At 50.4% G+C, this 17,826-nt stretch overlaps 1 protein-coding gene across 2 annotated transcripts in view; it reads left to right on the forward strand.

The window, feature by feature from the left end:
* The first annotated feature begins 429 nt into the window (after positions 1-429).
* The window catches only part of cnnm2b (cyclin and CBS domain divalent metal cation transport mediator 2b), a 40,370-nt gene continuing 22,973 nt past the window's right edge, over positions 430-17,826 (forward strand). Inside the window, exon 1 of one of the 2 annotated variants that reach the window (XM_030350512.1) lies at positions 430-2,131. In XM_030350512.1, coding sequence (XP_030206372.1) covers positions 601-2,131 — 1,531 coding nt within the window. In that variant the 5' untranslated portion in view covers positions 430-600. The remainder of the gene's footprint in view (positions 2,132-17,826) is intronic. The other variant, XM_030350513.1, reaches the window with a different exon arrangement.

Here is a 17,826-nt window from a genome sequence, read left to right on the forward strand (position 1 = left end):
CAGTGTGTCTACTCTTGACCGTCAGCTCAGACCATTCAGTCAATAAAAAAACGAAATGCATCATAAATATTTTTGAATTAAAGAGATAATTGCACCAACCTCATCCCACAAATCAATGCATCTCATTAAGTCACGAGAAAAGTCCTGTGTGTGTGTGTGTGTGTGTGTGTGTGTGTGTGTGTGTGTGTGTGTGTGTGTGTGTGTGTGTGTGTGTGTGTGTGTGTGTGTGTGTGTGTGTGTGTGCGCGCGCGTGCGTGTGCGTGTGTGTTTTTGTGCATAAATTCGTGCATGCGTGTGTGTGCGCGCGCGCGCGTGTGTCTTCGCAAGCGGTGCCCCTGCCCTGCTGTCTGATTGGCTGCGCGGCCCGCCTACACCCCGCCCCCCGAGCGGCCTTCGCTGCACGGGATTGGCCACCACCGCCGCCCGTCCCGGGACATCCAGGGAGGCACGGGTTCGCACGCAGCGGCGCTCCGGTGAGGCGACAGAACCCGAAGCGTAGTGGAGCCAAGCGGGTCCCGATGCACGAGTCACGGCGACCATCGGCGGGGATGAGGGCGCACTCCAGCTGCCTCTGATTATTAAAAGTATATAAATATCACTATGGCCGACGCGTCCGAACCAGCACCAGCGACTGCAAAAATGGCGTCATCATGCGCCCGGGTCCGAGCTCTGATGACCATCCTCCTGCTCCTGGCGGCCAGCGGCGGCTGCGTCGCCCCGACGAGCGGCGCGGAGGCGGCGGAGGAGGCGGTGATCTTCGGGCTGCGCCTGGAGGACACGGACGACATCTCCTTCATGGACCGGGGCCACCTGCGCGTCAGCGAGCGGGCTCGCGTGAAACTACGGATATTCGGGCAGAACATCAACAACGAGACCTGGTCCAAGATCGCCTTCACGGAGCACGAGCGGAGCCGCGGAGGAGCCGCCGCCACTGGGAGCCTCGAAGGCGACTCGTCGCGGGACAACCGGAGCCGGGAGGAGACGTCGGGTACCGGGCATCCGTGCGGCATCAGGACGTCAGACATCATCATCTTGCCCAGCATCGTGCTGAGCCGCAAGACGTCGGGCGTGGTGGAGATCGACGTGAAGCCTTTACGCAAAACGGAACGGAGTAAGTCGTACTACTTTTGCATCGCCACCTCCACGCCGGCGGCGCCCGGGGCGCACGGGGCACACGGGGCGCACGACCCGTGGACGGAGCACACCTGGGTGTACCACGACGGCGAGGACACCAAGGTGATCGTGGTGGAGGAGAAGAAGTTCCTGCTGCCCTTCTGGCTGCAGGTGATCTTCATCTCCATGCTCCTTTGCCTCTCGGGGATGTTCTCCGGGCTGAACCTCGGCCTCATGGCGCTGGACCCCATGGAACTCCAGATCGTGCAGAACTGCGGCACCGAGAAGGAGAAGAACTACGCCAAGAAGATCGAGCCGGTGCGTAGCCAGGGGAACTACCTGCTGTGCTCGCTGTTGCTAGGCAACGTGCTGGTGAACACCACGCTCACCATCCTCCTGGACGACATCGCGGGGTCGGGGCTCATCGCCGTGGTGATGTCCACCATAGGGATCGTGATCTTCGGGGAGATCGTCCCGCAGGCCATCTGCTCGCGGCACGGCCTGGCCGTGGGCGCCAACACCATCTTCCTCACCAAGTTCTTCATGCTGCTCACCTTCCCCGCGTCCTACCCGGTGAGCAAGCTCCTGGACTACCTCCTGGGCCAGGAGATCGGAACGGTGTACAACCGGGAGAAGCTCCTGGAGATGCTGCGGGTCACGGACCCGTACAACGACCTGGTGAAGGAGGAGCTCAACATCATCCAGGGAGCCCTGGAGCTGCGGACTAAGACAGTGGAGGACGTGCAGACACCGCTGCGGGACTGCTTCATGATCCCCGGAGACGCTGTCCTTGACTTCAGTACCATGTCGGAGGTGATGGAGAGTGGCTACACGCGCATCCCCGTGTTCGAGGGCGACCGCTCCAACATCGTGGACCTGCTCTTCGTCAAGGACCTGGCCTTCGTTGACCCGGACGACTGCACCCCCCTGAAGACCATCACCAAGTTCTACAGCCACCAGCTGCACTTTGTCTTCAACGACACCAGATTGGATACGATGCTGGAGGAGTTCAAGAAAGGTAAGGTGTTCCTCCTGGAGATAGGGCTATCTTCCGTTCTGTAATGATTGGTGGGGATGTTGGCCCATGGAGATAGTTGGTTATAGCGGGGCGATGAGGTGGTGACCTCTTCCTGTTATCCTGATGTTATGTCACGTCAGGCGGACGGGGGACATTGGGACACAGGTGAGGACAGCCACTCAGCTGGGATCACTGGACGTAATGGTTTGATTAGGATCAAGACCACCCTCCTTTATGGACACCTCTGTCCTTAGTAAAGCGCGTGACTCTTGTTTCATATTCAGTGTGTGAAGATAGAAGATGAGTCTGCTGGGGTTGGGGTGAGGTCAGGGTTCAGCGCGGGTCGGGGCAGAGCCAGGCATCAGGGTCCTGGGAGCTGCACCCTCCCCTGGAGCACTGAGGGGACAGACTGAGCTCAGCAGCGAGTCTGGAGGGTACAACAGACCTCCAGTCTGCTGGGAGCCGCAAGGCCATGGGCACCTAGAGAGAGGCGGACCCGGGGGGTCCAGTGTGAATCCGGTGTAAATGTGGTGTGAATCCGGTGTAAATGTGGCGTGATTCCAGTGTAAATGTGGCGTGAATCCGGTGTAAATGTGGTGTGAATCCGGTGTAAATGTGGTGTGAATCCGGTGTAAATGTGGTGTGATTCCAGTGTAAATGTGGTGTGAATCCGGTGTAAATGTGGTGTGAATCCAGTGTAAATTTGGTGTGATTCCAGTATAATTGTGGTGTGATTCCAGTGTAAATGTGGTGTGAATCCAGTGTAAACGTGGTGTGATTCCAGTGTAAATGTGGTGTGAATCCAGTGTAAACGTGGTGTGATTCCAGTGTAAATCATGTGTAAACAAACACAACAAAGGCTGGATCGTACATGTCTTCCACTTAACAATAAGGTTAAATTAATTCACCATTATTTATCATCAGTCAATGCATCAACCTAAGTTAACAAACAGTTAATTAAGTTAACCAACAGTTATCTAAGGGTCTTATTCACTAATGGGATTCGTGTTGACTCATGGTGTGCATGTTAAGTGAGGTATTTACTTAACCCCTGCCCAGCCTTAACCCTAACGCTAGCCCTGATGCTAATGCTACATCACCATGCTGACCACTGCATTAGCTAACGGATTAATGGATGGACCCCTACACTGGTGTCCCAAATATACTGGTTGGTTCCTTTATCCAAGCCCCTCAAAGCCAGCACAGCCGTGGGGAGGGAGGGGGTGAGGGTGGGGTGAGGGGGGGCAAGGTGCACCTGCTGTGGCCTCTCGGTGGTGGTCACTTCCTATCGAGGGGGAGGAAAGCAGGTCGCTATCTCTCTCCATCACTTCCATTCACTGTTAATGTTTACACCAGCCTCCTTGTCTCTCTCTTCTCTCTCTCTTACACCACCCTCACTCTCTCCTTCGCGCTCTCTCTCTCCTCCCAGTTTTTGTCATCGCTTCCCCTTCCCCCTCCCCCCTCCCCCCTCCCCCCTAGTTTGAGTTCTGAATGACTTGTAGGACATGTGGAAAAGCTGTCGCGACTAGCGAGGTGATCGGGTTATCAGGTGTGGGCATCTTGTTTAAGAACCTGCTTAAACTCTCTCTGCCTCTCTCTCTCTCTCTCTCTCTCTCTCTCTCTCTCTCTCTCTCTCTCTCTCTCTCTCTCTCTCTCTGCCTCTCTCTCTCTCTCTCTCTCTCTCTCTCTCTCTCTCTCTCTCTCTCTCTCTCTCTCTCTCTCTCTCTGCCACTCTCTCTCTGCCTCTCTCTCTCTCTCTCTCTCTCTCTCTCTCTCTCTCTCTCTCTCTCTCTCTCTCTCTCTCTCTCTGCCTCTCTCTCTGTCTCTCTCTCTCTCTCTCTCTGCCTCTCTCTCTGTCTCTCTCTCTCTCTCTCTCTGTCTCTCTCTGTGTCTCTCTGTGTCTCTCTGTGTCTCTCTGTCTCTCTCTCTCTCTGTCTGTCTTTGTCTTTGTCTTTCTCTCTCTGTCTCTCTGCCTCTCTGTCTCTCTCTCTGTCTCTCTCTGTCTCTCTCTCTCTCTGTCTGTCTTTGTCTTTGTCTCTCTCTCTCTCTCTCTCTCTCTCTCTCTCTCTCTCTCTCTCTCTCTCTCTCTCTCTCTCTCTCTCTCTCTCTCTCTCTCTCTCAGTGATGGGGGTGATAACACCTTTTGTCCTGCCTCTGGAATGCCGTCGTGTGGATAATGAGTAACCACCTCTATCCCCCCAAGCCGCTGTGTGGTGTGTGGTGTGGGCATGCTGTCCTGGGTGGTGTGTGTGTGTGTGTGTGTGTGTGTGTGTCTGTGTGTGTGTCTGTGTGTGTGTGTGTGTGTGTGTGTGTGTTTGCATGTTGTGCGCCTGTGTGGGTGTGTGACTTTTAATGTGCATGGCGTGTGAAGAGATGTTAACATCTTGTAACCTGATGTTTTACATTTTTGCATCCCTGCCCGGTCAGCGGTCAGCGGCGCTTTCTGCGAGGTCGGGAAAGACGGCCATTACCATGACAACGGCTGAGGCTAGAGGCTGAACCAGGGGGGTGGAGGCTGACCCAGGGGGGTGGAGGCTGACCCAGGGGGGGTGGAGGCTGACCCAGGGGGGTGGAGGCTGACCCAGGCTAGCTGGCGGGGGCTAGCTGGCGGGGGCTAGCTGGCGGGGGCTAGCTGGCCTGGGGCTAGCTGGCGGGGGCTAGCTGGCGGGGGCTAGCTGGCGGGGGCTAGCTGGCCGGGGGCTAGCTGTCGGGGGCTAGCTGGCCGGGGGCTAGCTGGCGGGGGCTAGCTGGCCGGGGGCTAGCTGGCCGGGGGCTAGCCAGCCGGGGGCTAGCCGGCCGGGGGCTAGCCGGGCGGGGGCTAGCCGGCCGGGGGCTAGCTGGCCTGGGGCTAGCTGTCGGGGGCTAGCTGGCCGGGGGCTAGCTGGGCGGGGGCTAGCTGGCGGGGGCTAGCTGGGCGGGGGCTAGCTGGGCGGGGGCTAGTTGGCCGGGGGCTAGCTGGCGGGGGCTAGCTGGCCGGGGGCTAGCTGTCGGGGGCTAGCCGGCTCGCTGGCCTGCAGCTCAGTGTAGGATGAAGCTGCGACCTTCTCCTGAGGAAGGATAGCGCTAGAGCCGAAGGAGCGGCTCTGTTCATTGACCCGTACCTCGAGTCATGCCTCTGCTCGTATTGTTCCCTTTTGACAGGTCAAAGGTCAAACTAAATCAAGAGACACGTCATTAATGGAGTCAAGCTCATTGCTTCTAGACGGTGACCGAGCGTGGTGAAGAGCCTCAGGAAGACCACAGCACACCGATGGTAAACAACGCCGTTTCAAAGAAGAGAGTGTCGGTGCAATGGTTCACACCGACCGTGAAGTTAGATTCATTAAGGTGCGATCATGAGAACCTTTGCCTTCGTCATAAGAGGATTAATGAGGAGGAGAAATAGGACAAATCAATGAGCTCCATTACGAGAATTACTCCTTCCGCCAAACGGGCCTTACGTAATGCTCTGTAGTCGTAGTTTCTGTTGTTGTTGTCGGCTCAGACGACAGGCGGGGGAACCGGAGCCAGGTGGTTTTGGGCATAGATGTCGGCCTGTGCTTGGGTTAAGGTACAGTGATGGGCCGCAGCTATTTCTTGCAATAGAAAGTGTTTCATTCAATGTGAATACTTAGGTTTGTAGCGTTTTGTGCATAAACCATTATTCAAATATTCTATGATGATTGTTTGCAAAAGAGTTTATCATTTATAGGATTTCCATTTTTTTATTAAAGTAGTTAGTTTATTTTGTCATGTGTCCTTTTTTTGGAATTTGATATGAGAGTTACAACCAAAATTGTGAAAGATTTGAATTGATTTCATTGCTCGTTCATACTATGGTTTGAGCAAGAAGCTAAGTACAACTTCTCATAAGTTGAATAATTTCAATAATCATAAGGAACAGTTTTGTCGCTCGGCGTTCTGGAAGTTTCCCTGGTTTGTAGCTCTGAGGCTCAGGGGGAGTTCAAAGGGCTCCGTGCTTTAAGTCATTGTTAATTAATATGATGCCTCTTGCCGTGCTGCCCAGTCGAGAGAGAGAGAGAGAGAGAGAGAGAGAGAGAGAGAGAGAGAGAGAGAGAGAGAGAGAGAGAGAGAGAGAGAGAGAGAGAGAGAGAGAGAGAGAGAGAGAGAGAGAGAGAGAGAGAGAGAGAGAGAGAGAGAGAGAGAGAGAGAGAGAGAGAGAGAGAGAGAGAGAGAGAGAGAGAGAGAGAGAGAGAGAGAGAGAACCTTGGTTATATACCAGTCTGGTACACACGAATCAACAGTATTCAACACTTGCAGTTCAGTTTGAGTTTTGTGGCACGCTGTTATGACTGAATACTTTAGGAGTTCAGCGCTTTCCACATCGTTTCCACATCCTTTGGTGGCTGAGGGGACCGGGGGTTCATTCTCACCTGCTTTCCTCTGCCGCCGCCGCTGGTTCCCCCGCTCTCCCACCTGCTTCCCGGTCTCTCCCGGTCTCTTTCACTGTCCTTCCGTGAAGCCACAGAAAGCCCATTGTGTGATTTACACAAAGTCAAAGACTATCCTCCTCTCACACAGCGTGCTAGAAACCAGGGTTCATTACTGGCTCCATGGAGTCCGGACCCCATCAGCCGACGGCGTGACCTTGATGATGTAAGGCTGAGGTCAGAGGTCGTTACTAAGCATGTTCTTCAGAGAGCTGGGCACCTTGTTGGAAAGTTGTGAACTCTCGGTTAAACGCTGCCTCTGATCGCAGCAGCGAATGAGCAGCCTGGTGCCGCACACGCACGCACACACAAACACACACGGGCACACACACACACACACGCACGCACGCACGCACACACACACACACACACACACACACACACACACACACACACACACACACACACACACACACACACACACACACACACACACACACACACACACACACACACACACGGAAAGGTTCAGCCCAGCTTAGTTCCAATGACAATGGAAGTTTATGCTAACTAGCATGTTGATTATCTCGGTAGAGAGAGCAAAGGAACACAATAGAAACACTACTGCTTTTTCAGGTTATGAATCGGTTTTCAGGTACTAGCCTCCAGGCTAGCCTACTAATGTGGCTATGAAGTGAGCTCGTTGCCTCAAAGGGTATCTACATCGTATTGGTTGAGATGATTTAACGGCATTGAACCTTTATGTGATAGTGATTCAAAAGGTTAATGGACACAATGTCCGTTGTAGTTGTGTTTGGGTGGTCTGTAACAGAGCTGTCCTGTGTTGGGTGGTCTGTAACAGAGCTGTCCTGTGTTGGGTGGTCTGTAACAGAGCTGTCCTGTGTTGGGTGGTCTGTAACAGAGCTGTCCTGTGTTGGGTGGTCTGTAACAGAGCTGTCCTGTGTTGGGTGGTCTGTAACAGAGCTGTCCTGTGTTGGGTGGTCTGTCACAGAGCTGTCCTGTGTTGGGTGGTCTGTAACAGAGCTGTCCTGTGTTGGGTGGTTTGTAACAGAGCTGTCCTGTGTTAGGTGGTCTGTAACAGAGCTGTCCTGTGTTGGGTGGTCTGTAACAGAGCTGTCCTGTGTTGGGTGGTCTGTAACAGAGCTGTCCTGTGTTAGGTGGTCTGTAACAGAGCTGTCCTGTGTTGGGTGGTTTGTAACAGAGCTGTCCTGTGTTGGGTGGTTTGTAACAGAGGTATACTGTGTTTGGGTGGTTGGTAACAGAGGTATACTGTGTTTGGGTGGTTGGTAACAGAGGTATACTGTGTTTGGGTGGTTGGTAACAGAGGTATACTGTGCTGGGCTGGTTGGTAACAGAGGTATACTGTGCTGGGCTGGTTGGTAACAGAGGTATACTGTGCTGGGCTGGTTGGTAACAGAGGTATCTGGGTGTCAGGGTGGATGGTAACTAGCTGTACTGTGTGTTGCCCCCCGTGTAAACCAGTCTCCAGGCAGCCTGTGTTGAACCAGTTTCCTGCTCCAGTATTGGCCTGAATCAGATTCCTCCTGGTGTCTCCACCAGCTCTCCCTTAAAGGGACGTCTCTCTTAAAGGGGCAGGGGTCGTGTTGTCTGTGAGGGTTCATTCGTATTCCGTCCGTCCTCGTCCGCGTTATAACTGATGTGTTTGTAGAGTGTAGTGCCGCGGTGCCAGCGCTGGGATAAGAGCTGGACTGGAGTGGCGTCTGTTGGCAGCCCACCGCCTGGTCCCCGCTCAGGGGTCCCCCAACGTGGCCGGCTGCACCCCGACCGGCCCCCGATCTATGGGCTAATGCTTTAGTACTGCTGGATCTATGGGACACTAGTCTAGTCCTGTAGATCTATAGGACACTAGTTTAGTCCTGTAGATCTATAGGACACTAGTTTAGTCCTGGAGATCTACAGACACTGGTTTAGTCCTGTAGATCTACAGACACTAGTTTAGTCCTGTAGATCTATAGGACACTAGTTTAGTCCTGTAGATCTATAGGACACTAGTTTAGTCCTGTAGATCTATAGGACACTAGTTTAGTCCTGGAGATCTATAGGACACTGGTTTATTCCTGTAGATCTATAGGACACTGGTTTAGTCCTGTAGATCCATAGGACACTAGTTTAGTCCTGTAGATCTATAGTACACTAGTCTAGTCCTGTAGATCTATAGGACACTAGTTTAGTCCTGTAGATCTATAGGACACTTCTCTACTCCTGTAGATCTATAGGACACTAGTTTAGTCCTGTAGATCTATGGGACACTAGTTTAGTCCTGTAGATCTACAGACACTAGTCTAGTCCTGTAGATCTATAGGACACTAGTTTAGTCCTGTAGATCTATAGGACACTAGTTTAGTCCTGTAGATCTATGGGACACTCGTTTAGTCCTGTAGATCTATAGGACACTGGTTTAGTCCTGTAGATCTATAGGACACTGGTTTAGTCCTGTCGATCTATAGGACACTGGTTTAGTCCTGTAGATCTATAGGACACTAGTTTAGTCCTGTAGATCTATAGGACACTAGTTTAGTCCTGTAGATCTATAGGACACTGGTTTAGTCCTGTACATCTATAGGACACTAGTCTAGTCCTGTAGATCTATAGGACACTGGTTTAGTCCTGTAGATCTACAGACACTAGTTTAGTCCTGTAGATCTATAGGACACTAGTTTAGTCCTGTAGATCTACAGACACTAGTTTAGTCCTGTAGATCTATAGGACACTAGTTTAGTCCTGTAGATCTATAGGACACTAGTTTAGTCCTGTAGATCTATGGGACACTAGTTTAGTCCTGTAGATCTATGGGACACTAGTTTAGTCCTGTAGATCTATAGGACACTAGTTTAGTCCTGTAGATCTATAGGACACTAGTTTAGTCCTGTAGATCTACAGACACTAGTTTAGTCCTGTAGATCTATAGGACACTAGTTTAGTCCTGTAGATCAATAGGACACTGGAACTTAATGTACGCACTTAATGTATGTCGTACTTGGTCACAGCCCAGTTCTTAGTTGTGTAGCGTCTCGTAGCTGTCTCTGTTGTATACGGGGAATTGGTTAACCTTGCGATTGTTAGTGCTTGGCACTTGGTTCTATGAACATCCTTATTGTACCTACAGACTTATATTGTTGTTTCACCTTTTTCTGACAAATGTACTTATTGTCTTACCTACGTAGTTATTAAGTCACTCTGGATAAAAGCTTCTGCTAAATGCCCTAAATGTAAAGTAATACAATAATTGCATTATAATCTGATTTGAGTCGTTGTTTCTCTGACTCTTTATTGGTATGAGATGTACATAAAAACGGTGATCAAATTGGCCTACATTCTTTAGATTCTGGTACGTGAAGTCAGCCTTTAAGACCAGATTAGTGGTTGAGTGTGAATCACAGAACTGCCTCCCAAGCCGGTGTGATCCTGACTTTTCTTTAAGTTGCATACATTCTGCCGTGTCTTACTGCTCCTAAGACACACAGTCATGCTCTTTAGTTCCCTCGTGTATGTGGGTTAGAATCAATTCTCTATTTAGTTTGGTTGTCGTTCAGTATTGCGCTATAACTCAGTCTTCGCATACGGTCAGTAATATGCTGTGTTTGGCAAAGTCGAAACGTTGTAGCCTTTAGAATTGCCCTACTTGGCAGACCATTACAAAGCCCGAAAACATCCATAATAGAAAAATAAAAAGTACCAGCTATTCTTAAAGATGAATCATGAATGGGAGCCACTATTCAGGACTCCTCGGTGGGGCTGAAGAGGCACGGTGGGAAACCTTCTCCTATTTGATCCTCTCTGGCCTCTGGTCTCCTTGTAGTGTGTGTGGACTCCTGAAGGATGAAGTGATACTTCGTCCCACTGAAGTAGAACAATCGGCTTTGACAAAGTCAGCCATGTTCAGTTCAGAGTCCCTGCAGTAGAACGGTGAACACAGCTCCCTATACAGAGCGTGTGAGCCGGTTAAATGATAAATGGACTGCATTTATACTGCGCTTTTCTAACCAGTGGCCACTCAAAGCGCTTTACAATATTGCCTCACATTCACCCATTTGTACAGAGATTCACCCATTCACCCATTCATACCCCGACGGCGGAGTCAGCCCCGCAGGGCGACAGCCAGCTGGTCAGGAGCAGTCAGGGTGAGGCGTCTCGCTCAGGGACACCTCCACACTCAGCTAGGAGGAGCCGGGGATCGAACCAGCAACCTTCAGGTTACCAGCCGACCCGCTCTGCCTCCTGAGCCACACGCAGCCTCCAGGTCAAGCTGGTCTGTGGCGCTGCAGACTCCAGCGTTAGCGTGGCGTTGGTGCAGCCGTTCCGCTGGGATCCGCCTTCTCTATAAGCTCAGATCAGGAGCGTTTCCAGGAGGAGGGCTTTGGGAGTTGTTGTGTTGTTTTAAGGTTGTGGAGCGAGAAGCCAACTTCAGGAACACATTGTGGAGCACCTGCAGCAACAACACACTCTTGAGAATCCATTCTCAGAACGCACACGGCCGTCTCTGGCCGGGCCCGAACCAACTCCCCCTGAAGAGGGGAGCCGTAGAGGTATGGTAGCCAGATTCAAGCTGGAGCCAGAAACATCCTGACTGATGATGCAGCCGATGGTGTGATGCATACAAGACACATTTAACCGACGAATGCACATGTTACATTTAAAAAGGAACATGTAACATACACACACTTATTGTATGTTGTACTTCCTGGCACTTTATAATAGTACTTAGCATTGTGTATCATTTTACCCTAGCTATCGCTGTTGTATACAGGGAATGGGTTAACCTAGTGATAGTTAGAGCTTGGCACTTGGTTCTATGACCATCCTTAATGTACCGACAGAGATATATTGTTGTTTCTCTTTCTTCTTACAAACAGACTTATTTTAAGTCTCATTGGATAAAAGCGTCTGATAAACGCCCTGAATGTAAATGTTGCTGCTTTAGAAATGAGCGAGGACCGACCCCTGTTGGATATGGATTAGGTTGAGTTAGGTTGAGTTAGATAGATGGACGACCAGGGGGGGGTTCAGTCTGATTGATGGACGACCAGGGGGGGGTCAGTCTGTTTGGGCTGGCCGCCGTTTGTTTTCGGTACACATCAGCTCACTGAAGGAGGAGGAAGACCGCATGGCAACACCTTGTTTCCATGTGCTCTGTTTCTTGTTTTGCACTTTGGTAGTCATTGATTACAAGCGTTGTTGGGGAAGGCTTAGTTTGTGTGGCCAAATGGTACACAGTTCAATGTCAACCAGATCCTCACCGACCGCCTCCTGGACCCCTGAGTGTGGAGGCTGGAGGTGTTCAACATGAACAGGGGCGGCGTGAGGCTCAGGAGGCAGAGCGGGTCGGCTGGTGACCGGAAGGTCGCCGGTTCGATCCCCGGCTCCTCCTAGCTGGGTGTGGAGGTGTCCCTGAGCGAGACGCCTCACCCTGACTGCTCCTGACCAGCTGGCTGTCGCCCTGCGAGGCTGACTCCGCCGTCGGTGTGTGAATGTGTGCATGAATGAGTGAATAAGAGGCAGTGTTGTAAAGCACTTTGAGTGGCCGCTGGTTAGAAAAGGTTGTATGAATGCAGTCAGTTGTTTACCATTTACCATATAAACTCCTGGGATGGTAGGGTCAGCAGTACTGGCCTGTACCTCAGTCATTCAGTCTCTTGATATGTCATTTGATTTGACCCTACATTTAATCTAATTGTAATCGGGACAGGATAATGGATGTTATGTTGATTCGTTATTATTTATGGGCTGCGATTGGTTGGTTTGAGCCACCATCTGACGAGATTAAACCAAACTTCTTGTTCTAGATGTTAGCAGAGAGAGACAGACCGGTGAGGCTGAAAGTGTTGAAACCGCTTTTCAAGGAAAGTCCGGAAACGCCAACCAGAGCCGAGATGTATTTGAGCTTGTACCTATTTGACCTAATGTCTAATGTGATCGATATTGTGGGCTGTGGTATCGGATTAAATTCTTCATTAGGGCTTTGCAATGGTACTCTTTTCTTAAAGTTAAGTTAAGTTTCCTAGGCTTGAATAGATGGGTTTGGTTTGACCAAATTATGTACTTCTGATAGGATCATTCTAAAGCCAAGAATAGGGAAGGAAATGACTGACACTGTTTTGGCTGTTCGAGAGAATGGGGAGAAACATTCCTCAGATGTTTTTAAACCTTTCTTTACGCGTTGTTGGGTCTTCTCAGCAAAGCAATCATTCCCATACGTCTGTTGCTGGATGCTCCTGAGTGACAGGACAGCTCATGCCAGAGGAAATGTCCTCCTGCTAGAAGAGGATGGACCTCGACTTGCTGAAAACTCAGAGACCAGGATTTGATTTTGACTGAATTTTAATTTGATATCTTTGAAGTTTGTCAGAACCCGCAGCTTGGCCGCCACCAGCCACTACAACGCAAACAAGTGAACTGTTTAAGGGCTGCACTTTATTACAACCTTTAGATGTTAACCACGAATAACCGATTTGAATGTGTTCACACTGCTGGGGCGGTTGTAGTTTGATCTGAAATGCCAAAGTATTGGTTACCATTGTTGTCTGGAGGGAAAGTATGCAGATTTGCAGAGTTCCTGGGAGTTTCTAGCCTGGTCCTCCAGCTAGTCACAGACTACACTGCATGCAGGACAGCAAGGAAGGAGGTTACACCATGCAGCAACCCCCATCCCCCTCTCTCTCTCTCTCTCTCTCTCTCTCTCTCTCTCTCTCTCTCTCTCTCTCTCTCTCTCTCTCTCTGTCTCTGTCTCTGTCTCTCTCTCTCTCTCTCTCTCTCTCTCTCTCTCTCTCTCTCTCTCTCTCTCTCTCTCTCTCTCTCTCTCTCTCTCTCTCTCTCTCTCTCTCTCTCTCTCTCTCTCTCTTTCTTCCTCTCTCTCTCCCCCTCTTTCTTTCCCTCTATCCCCTCTCTCTCTCTATCCCCTCTCTCTCTCTCCCCCCTCCCTCTCTCTCCCCCCTCTCTCTCTCTTTCCCTCTCTCTCTCTCTCTCTCTCTCTCTCTCTCTCTCTCTCTCTCTCTCTCTCTCCCTCTCTCTCTCCCCCCCTCTCCCCCCTCTCTCTCTCTCTCTCCCTTTCTCTCTCCCCCCTCCCTTTCTCTCTCCCCCCTCTCCCTCTCTCTCTCTCCCCCCTCTCCCTCTCTCTCTCCCCCTCTCTCTCTCTCTCTCCCTCCTCCCTCTCTCTCCCCCTCTCCCTCTCTCTCTTTCCCCCCTCTCCCTCTCTCTCTCTCCCCCTCTCTCTCTCTCCCCCCTCTCTCTCTCTCCCCCTCTCCCTCTCCCTCCCCATATTGTCCGTGTGCCCGTTTCCCTCAGTGTTGTAAATTACAAACGACACAGCCCTCCAGGCCTAATGCTGGGCCGTGGACGCCTTCCAAGCCAGGAGAGCCAAGGGGCTGGCCCATTGATAACACCGGACACACTGTCTGTCTCTCCCTTTACAGGCAGGAGGCAGAGGCGAGACAGGCTGTTCACAGCCCAGAGACAGCGGCCAGCGGAGGGCTGGGGTCCTACTTTAGGGCTGGGGAATGCACGGCCCACATTTCTAGTTTTGTTTTCGCGCGATGCATCGGTTAAAAACAAACCGCTGCGCTCGCTGTGTCGACGCTTCGCGGGCGCTGGTCGGTGCCTCGGCGCAGTGTTGTGGTTGTAAACCAGTTCCATCCGGTTCCACACAAGTCAGATAAATATCCGTGGATTATCAGTTGTACAAACGGACTTAATTGCGCCGGTTGATTGTGATTCCTCATGACTTGGGCGCGCTGCCAGGAATGTCTCCGCAGAACACCTCATGTTGGTGGATCGGGAACCTGCTCACTAATGACATTCCTCTGTGACAATACTCAAGAACCCTGAGCTAGTGAGGCGCGTTATCAACATTAATACACTTTAATACACATTAATACACATTAATACACAGGCAAGGTCTGGGACGCAGTCATTGTCATTTTGAATCCTAAATCATTATCATGTTGGACTTATAGTATGTTGTACGTCCTGGCAATTAAAAAATAGTACTTAGCATGGTGTAGCGTCTTATCCTAGCTATCTCTGGAGCACACGGGGAATGGGTTAACCTAGTGATGTTTCTATGAAGATCCTTACTGTACCTTACTGTCTCTTCTTCTGACAAATGGACTTATTGTAAGTCGCTTTGGATAAAAGCGTCTGCTAAACGCCGTGGATGTAAATGTTCTGATCAAGCAGTGCAGGAAGACAGACACAGAACAGAGGTTTTGTTTTGAGGGTTTCTTTCGGTCGGCCGTGCGACAGGACGCTGGCGTCTCGGGTGTTGCTACGTAGCTCGCTCGGTCTTTAAGGATTCCAGTAGAGATGCACCGATCAACCGGCCGCCGATTAAAAAAGCCGGTTTTGTATCCAATCGGCCACAATCGGTGACCTGCCGGTCACTGTCGTAATTTCCGGTTTTCGGCCGATCAAACTCACCCGCATGCGCGGTGCGTAGCAGCTCAAGGCGCCCAGAGCGCGGGAAGAAAAACATGTCGCTGATTTGGACTTATTTCACTGTGTGCCAGGACGACCCAAAACACGCTGTTTGTAATGCTTGCAAGTCAAAAATAAGCCGTGGGGGATCATGTTGCTAGGTACGCGTCCTGCGTCCCTGACGCATTCAAATCTGAAAGGACGCACTAAACTCACTATCCATGCGTCCCGGGGACGCATCTAATTTTCCCCATGAAAAACGATACATTGTGAACATTAAACAACTCGTGTTTAATCACAGTAACTGGCCAAAGAAACCTTCTTGTGAGCAGACCAGACAAGCACTGTTTCAACCCTCTGCGCATCTACTCGGCGCAGACGTGATCCCCTGTTCAAAGTATCGCGACATGCTAATTTAGCCGCTACCAAAACAACTAGCTCGTCACCGCTGATTTCATTTCAACAATTAAAAATACAAACTTCATAGTAAATAAACCCACGTTTCCACTGCTCGATGCTGTGCTCATTCGTGTCGATTATGTTGTAACGTTTAGGGGACGTGCTGTAATGAAATAAATGAAACATAATCCGGTGGTGGTGATGAAAACTACATTGAACGGCAGCCTACATATTGTTATGCCCAAACGGCGCCTGCGCATACATCGCGCTTCCAACGAGATCCCGTTTTTCTCGAGAAACAGGCAGAGAAGAGAGAACGCAAAAATACCACCAAAGAAAAAGATGAAACCTATTGCAGGTCAGCAAACTATTGCAGCTGCATTTTCTGTCCCCACTACCTCTGCACTCCTCCCTGACTCTGATCAGCCTAGAGAGAGTACCTCAACATTGCCTGTACCTACTTCTGCCTCCCCCTCTACTGAGCCTGATGAGCCCACTGCAGAAGAATTGCCTCAACCTTCTACATGTTCCTCCCAAAAAAAGCGAACTTTTCTGAAGCAGTGGCTCACCACATACAAATGGCTGCGCTTTTCAGATGACAATTTCATGTATTGAGTTTAACACTATTAATTTCATTTAAGAAATAGAATAATAATAAAAAAGAAACACATTTTTTAAACTGGGGAGTCGGGACCCATTGAATTTCTCAGGGACCCACCCAACTCGCCACCTGTGGGTCCCGGGGACTCACTACATTGAAAACCTATCAACATATTATATGATTATAATTATTTCTTAGAAAATCGGTATCGGAAAAACCGGTTTTGGCAGGTCAGACCTCCTTAAAAACCGGAAATCGGTATCGGCCAAGAATTTTGCAATCGGTGCATCTCTAGATTCCAGCTTGGCTAACTGACTAAGGTCTTACAGTATGTTAGTTTTAGGAGTCTTGGAGCACTCAGGTTCATTTATTCAGGTATCCAACTGGCTACATTTGTTTGTGTTTCTGATAAATCCGTTCTGGGTAACGGCCTTGCAAGAGTCAATTAATCACACAACTCATTTTAAATTATACACGTATTTATGTAGTAGTATCCCAGATGTCCGGTCTCATCGCAGCAACTTCACTTCTACATATTGAGTTTACATTAAGGGCGTTTAGCAGAAGCTTTTATCCAAAGCGACTTACAATAAGTACACTTAAACGAAAGAGAAACAACAATATATCTCTGTCGGTACAGAAAGGATGTTCATAGAACCAAGTGCCAAGACTAACTATCACTAGGTTAAACCATTCCCTGTACACAAAACAGATAGCTAGGATAAGACGCTACATGATTATAAGTACGGTACTATTTTTAAGTGCCGGGACGTACAACATACAATAAGTGCATGCATTGAGTGCCAGGACGTAAAACATACAATAAGTGCGTCAATCAAGTGCCAGTGATCTACAAGATGTTCTTCCAGAATCCAAACTCGGAGCAGGAGGAATGTTTTGTTGATGCTGTCGGGCTCCCAAAGGCTGACCAATCAGGGCTCTGCGACGGCAGCGTAGCCGGCAGCACCTGACTGGGGGCCCATTCATGTATTCCCGGTGTCTCTCATTGATGGCCCTCCTCATGACTGGGGCCCGAGCCGGCTCCACCCAGGGGACCTCAACAATAAACACAGCTACAACAGCAAGCTGCTTCTCTCAATGGACAACAACGCAAAGCCATCCTTTGCCGTGCGTGTGTGTGCAAGTGTGTGTATCGTATTGTGTGTGTATTTGTATCTGTCCACGCATGTGTGTGTGTGTGTGTTATGACGTGTGTACAAAGCCCCGGCTAGTAGCACCAGCAGTGACCCTCTGACCCTAACCCTAACCTCCACTCTGACGAAGGGGCGGAGCCGAGAGGGGTCCGCCCTCGGCTGCCAACGCGGCGGCGTGTGGCTCAGGAGGCAGAGCGGGTCGGCTGGTGATCAGAAGGTCGCTGGTTCGATCCCCGGCTCCTCCTAGCTGAGTGTGGAGGTGTCCCTGAGCGAGACGCCTCACCCTGACTGCTCCTGACCAGCTGGCTGTCGCCCTGCGGGGCTGGTGGTCTGTGGAAGGCCTCCAACCTCCCACACCCCCCTCTGCAGAGTGCTCAGCTGAGCTGGCTTCACCCTCCACTGTGACGTTCGTCCTGATGCTTCCTCGTGTGACTCTGTGACCACTAGGCCAGCATGGCTTCTTTACATGTCTGAAACACGATATTTAACTGCACATTTGTCAGTATGGACAACATTCACAGCCACTGTGGAGCTAAAGCCGTCCTCAAAGGTTTCCTCACACAAATGATGGATTCATTAGTTAATTAGTTAATTTAACGATCGCTAGGGATGCTTAATACTAGTTTCTCTCTCTCTCTCTCTCTCTCTCTCTCTCTCTCTCTCTCTCTCTCTCTCTCTCTCTCTCTCTCTCTCTCTCTCTCTCTCTCTCTCTCTCTCTCT

Source organism: Gadus morhua, chromosome 3 (genome assembly GCF_902167405.1).
Source record: "Gadus morhua chromosome 3, gadMor3.0, whole genome shotgun sequence".
NCBI lineage: Eukaryota > Metazoa > Chordata > Actinopteri > Gadiformes > Gadidae > Gadus > Gadus morhua.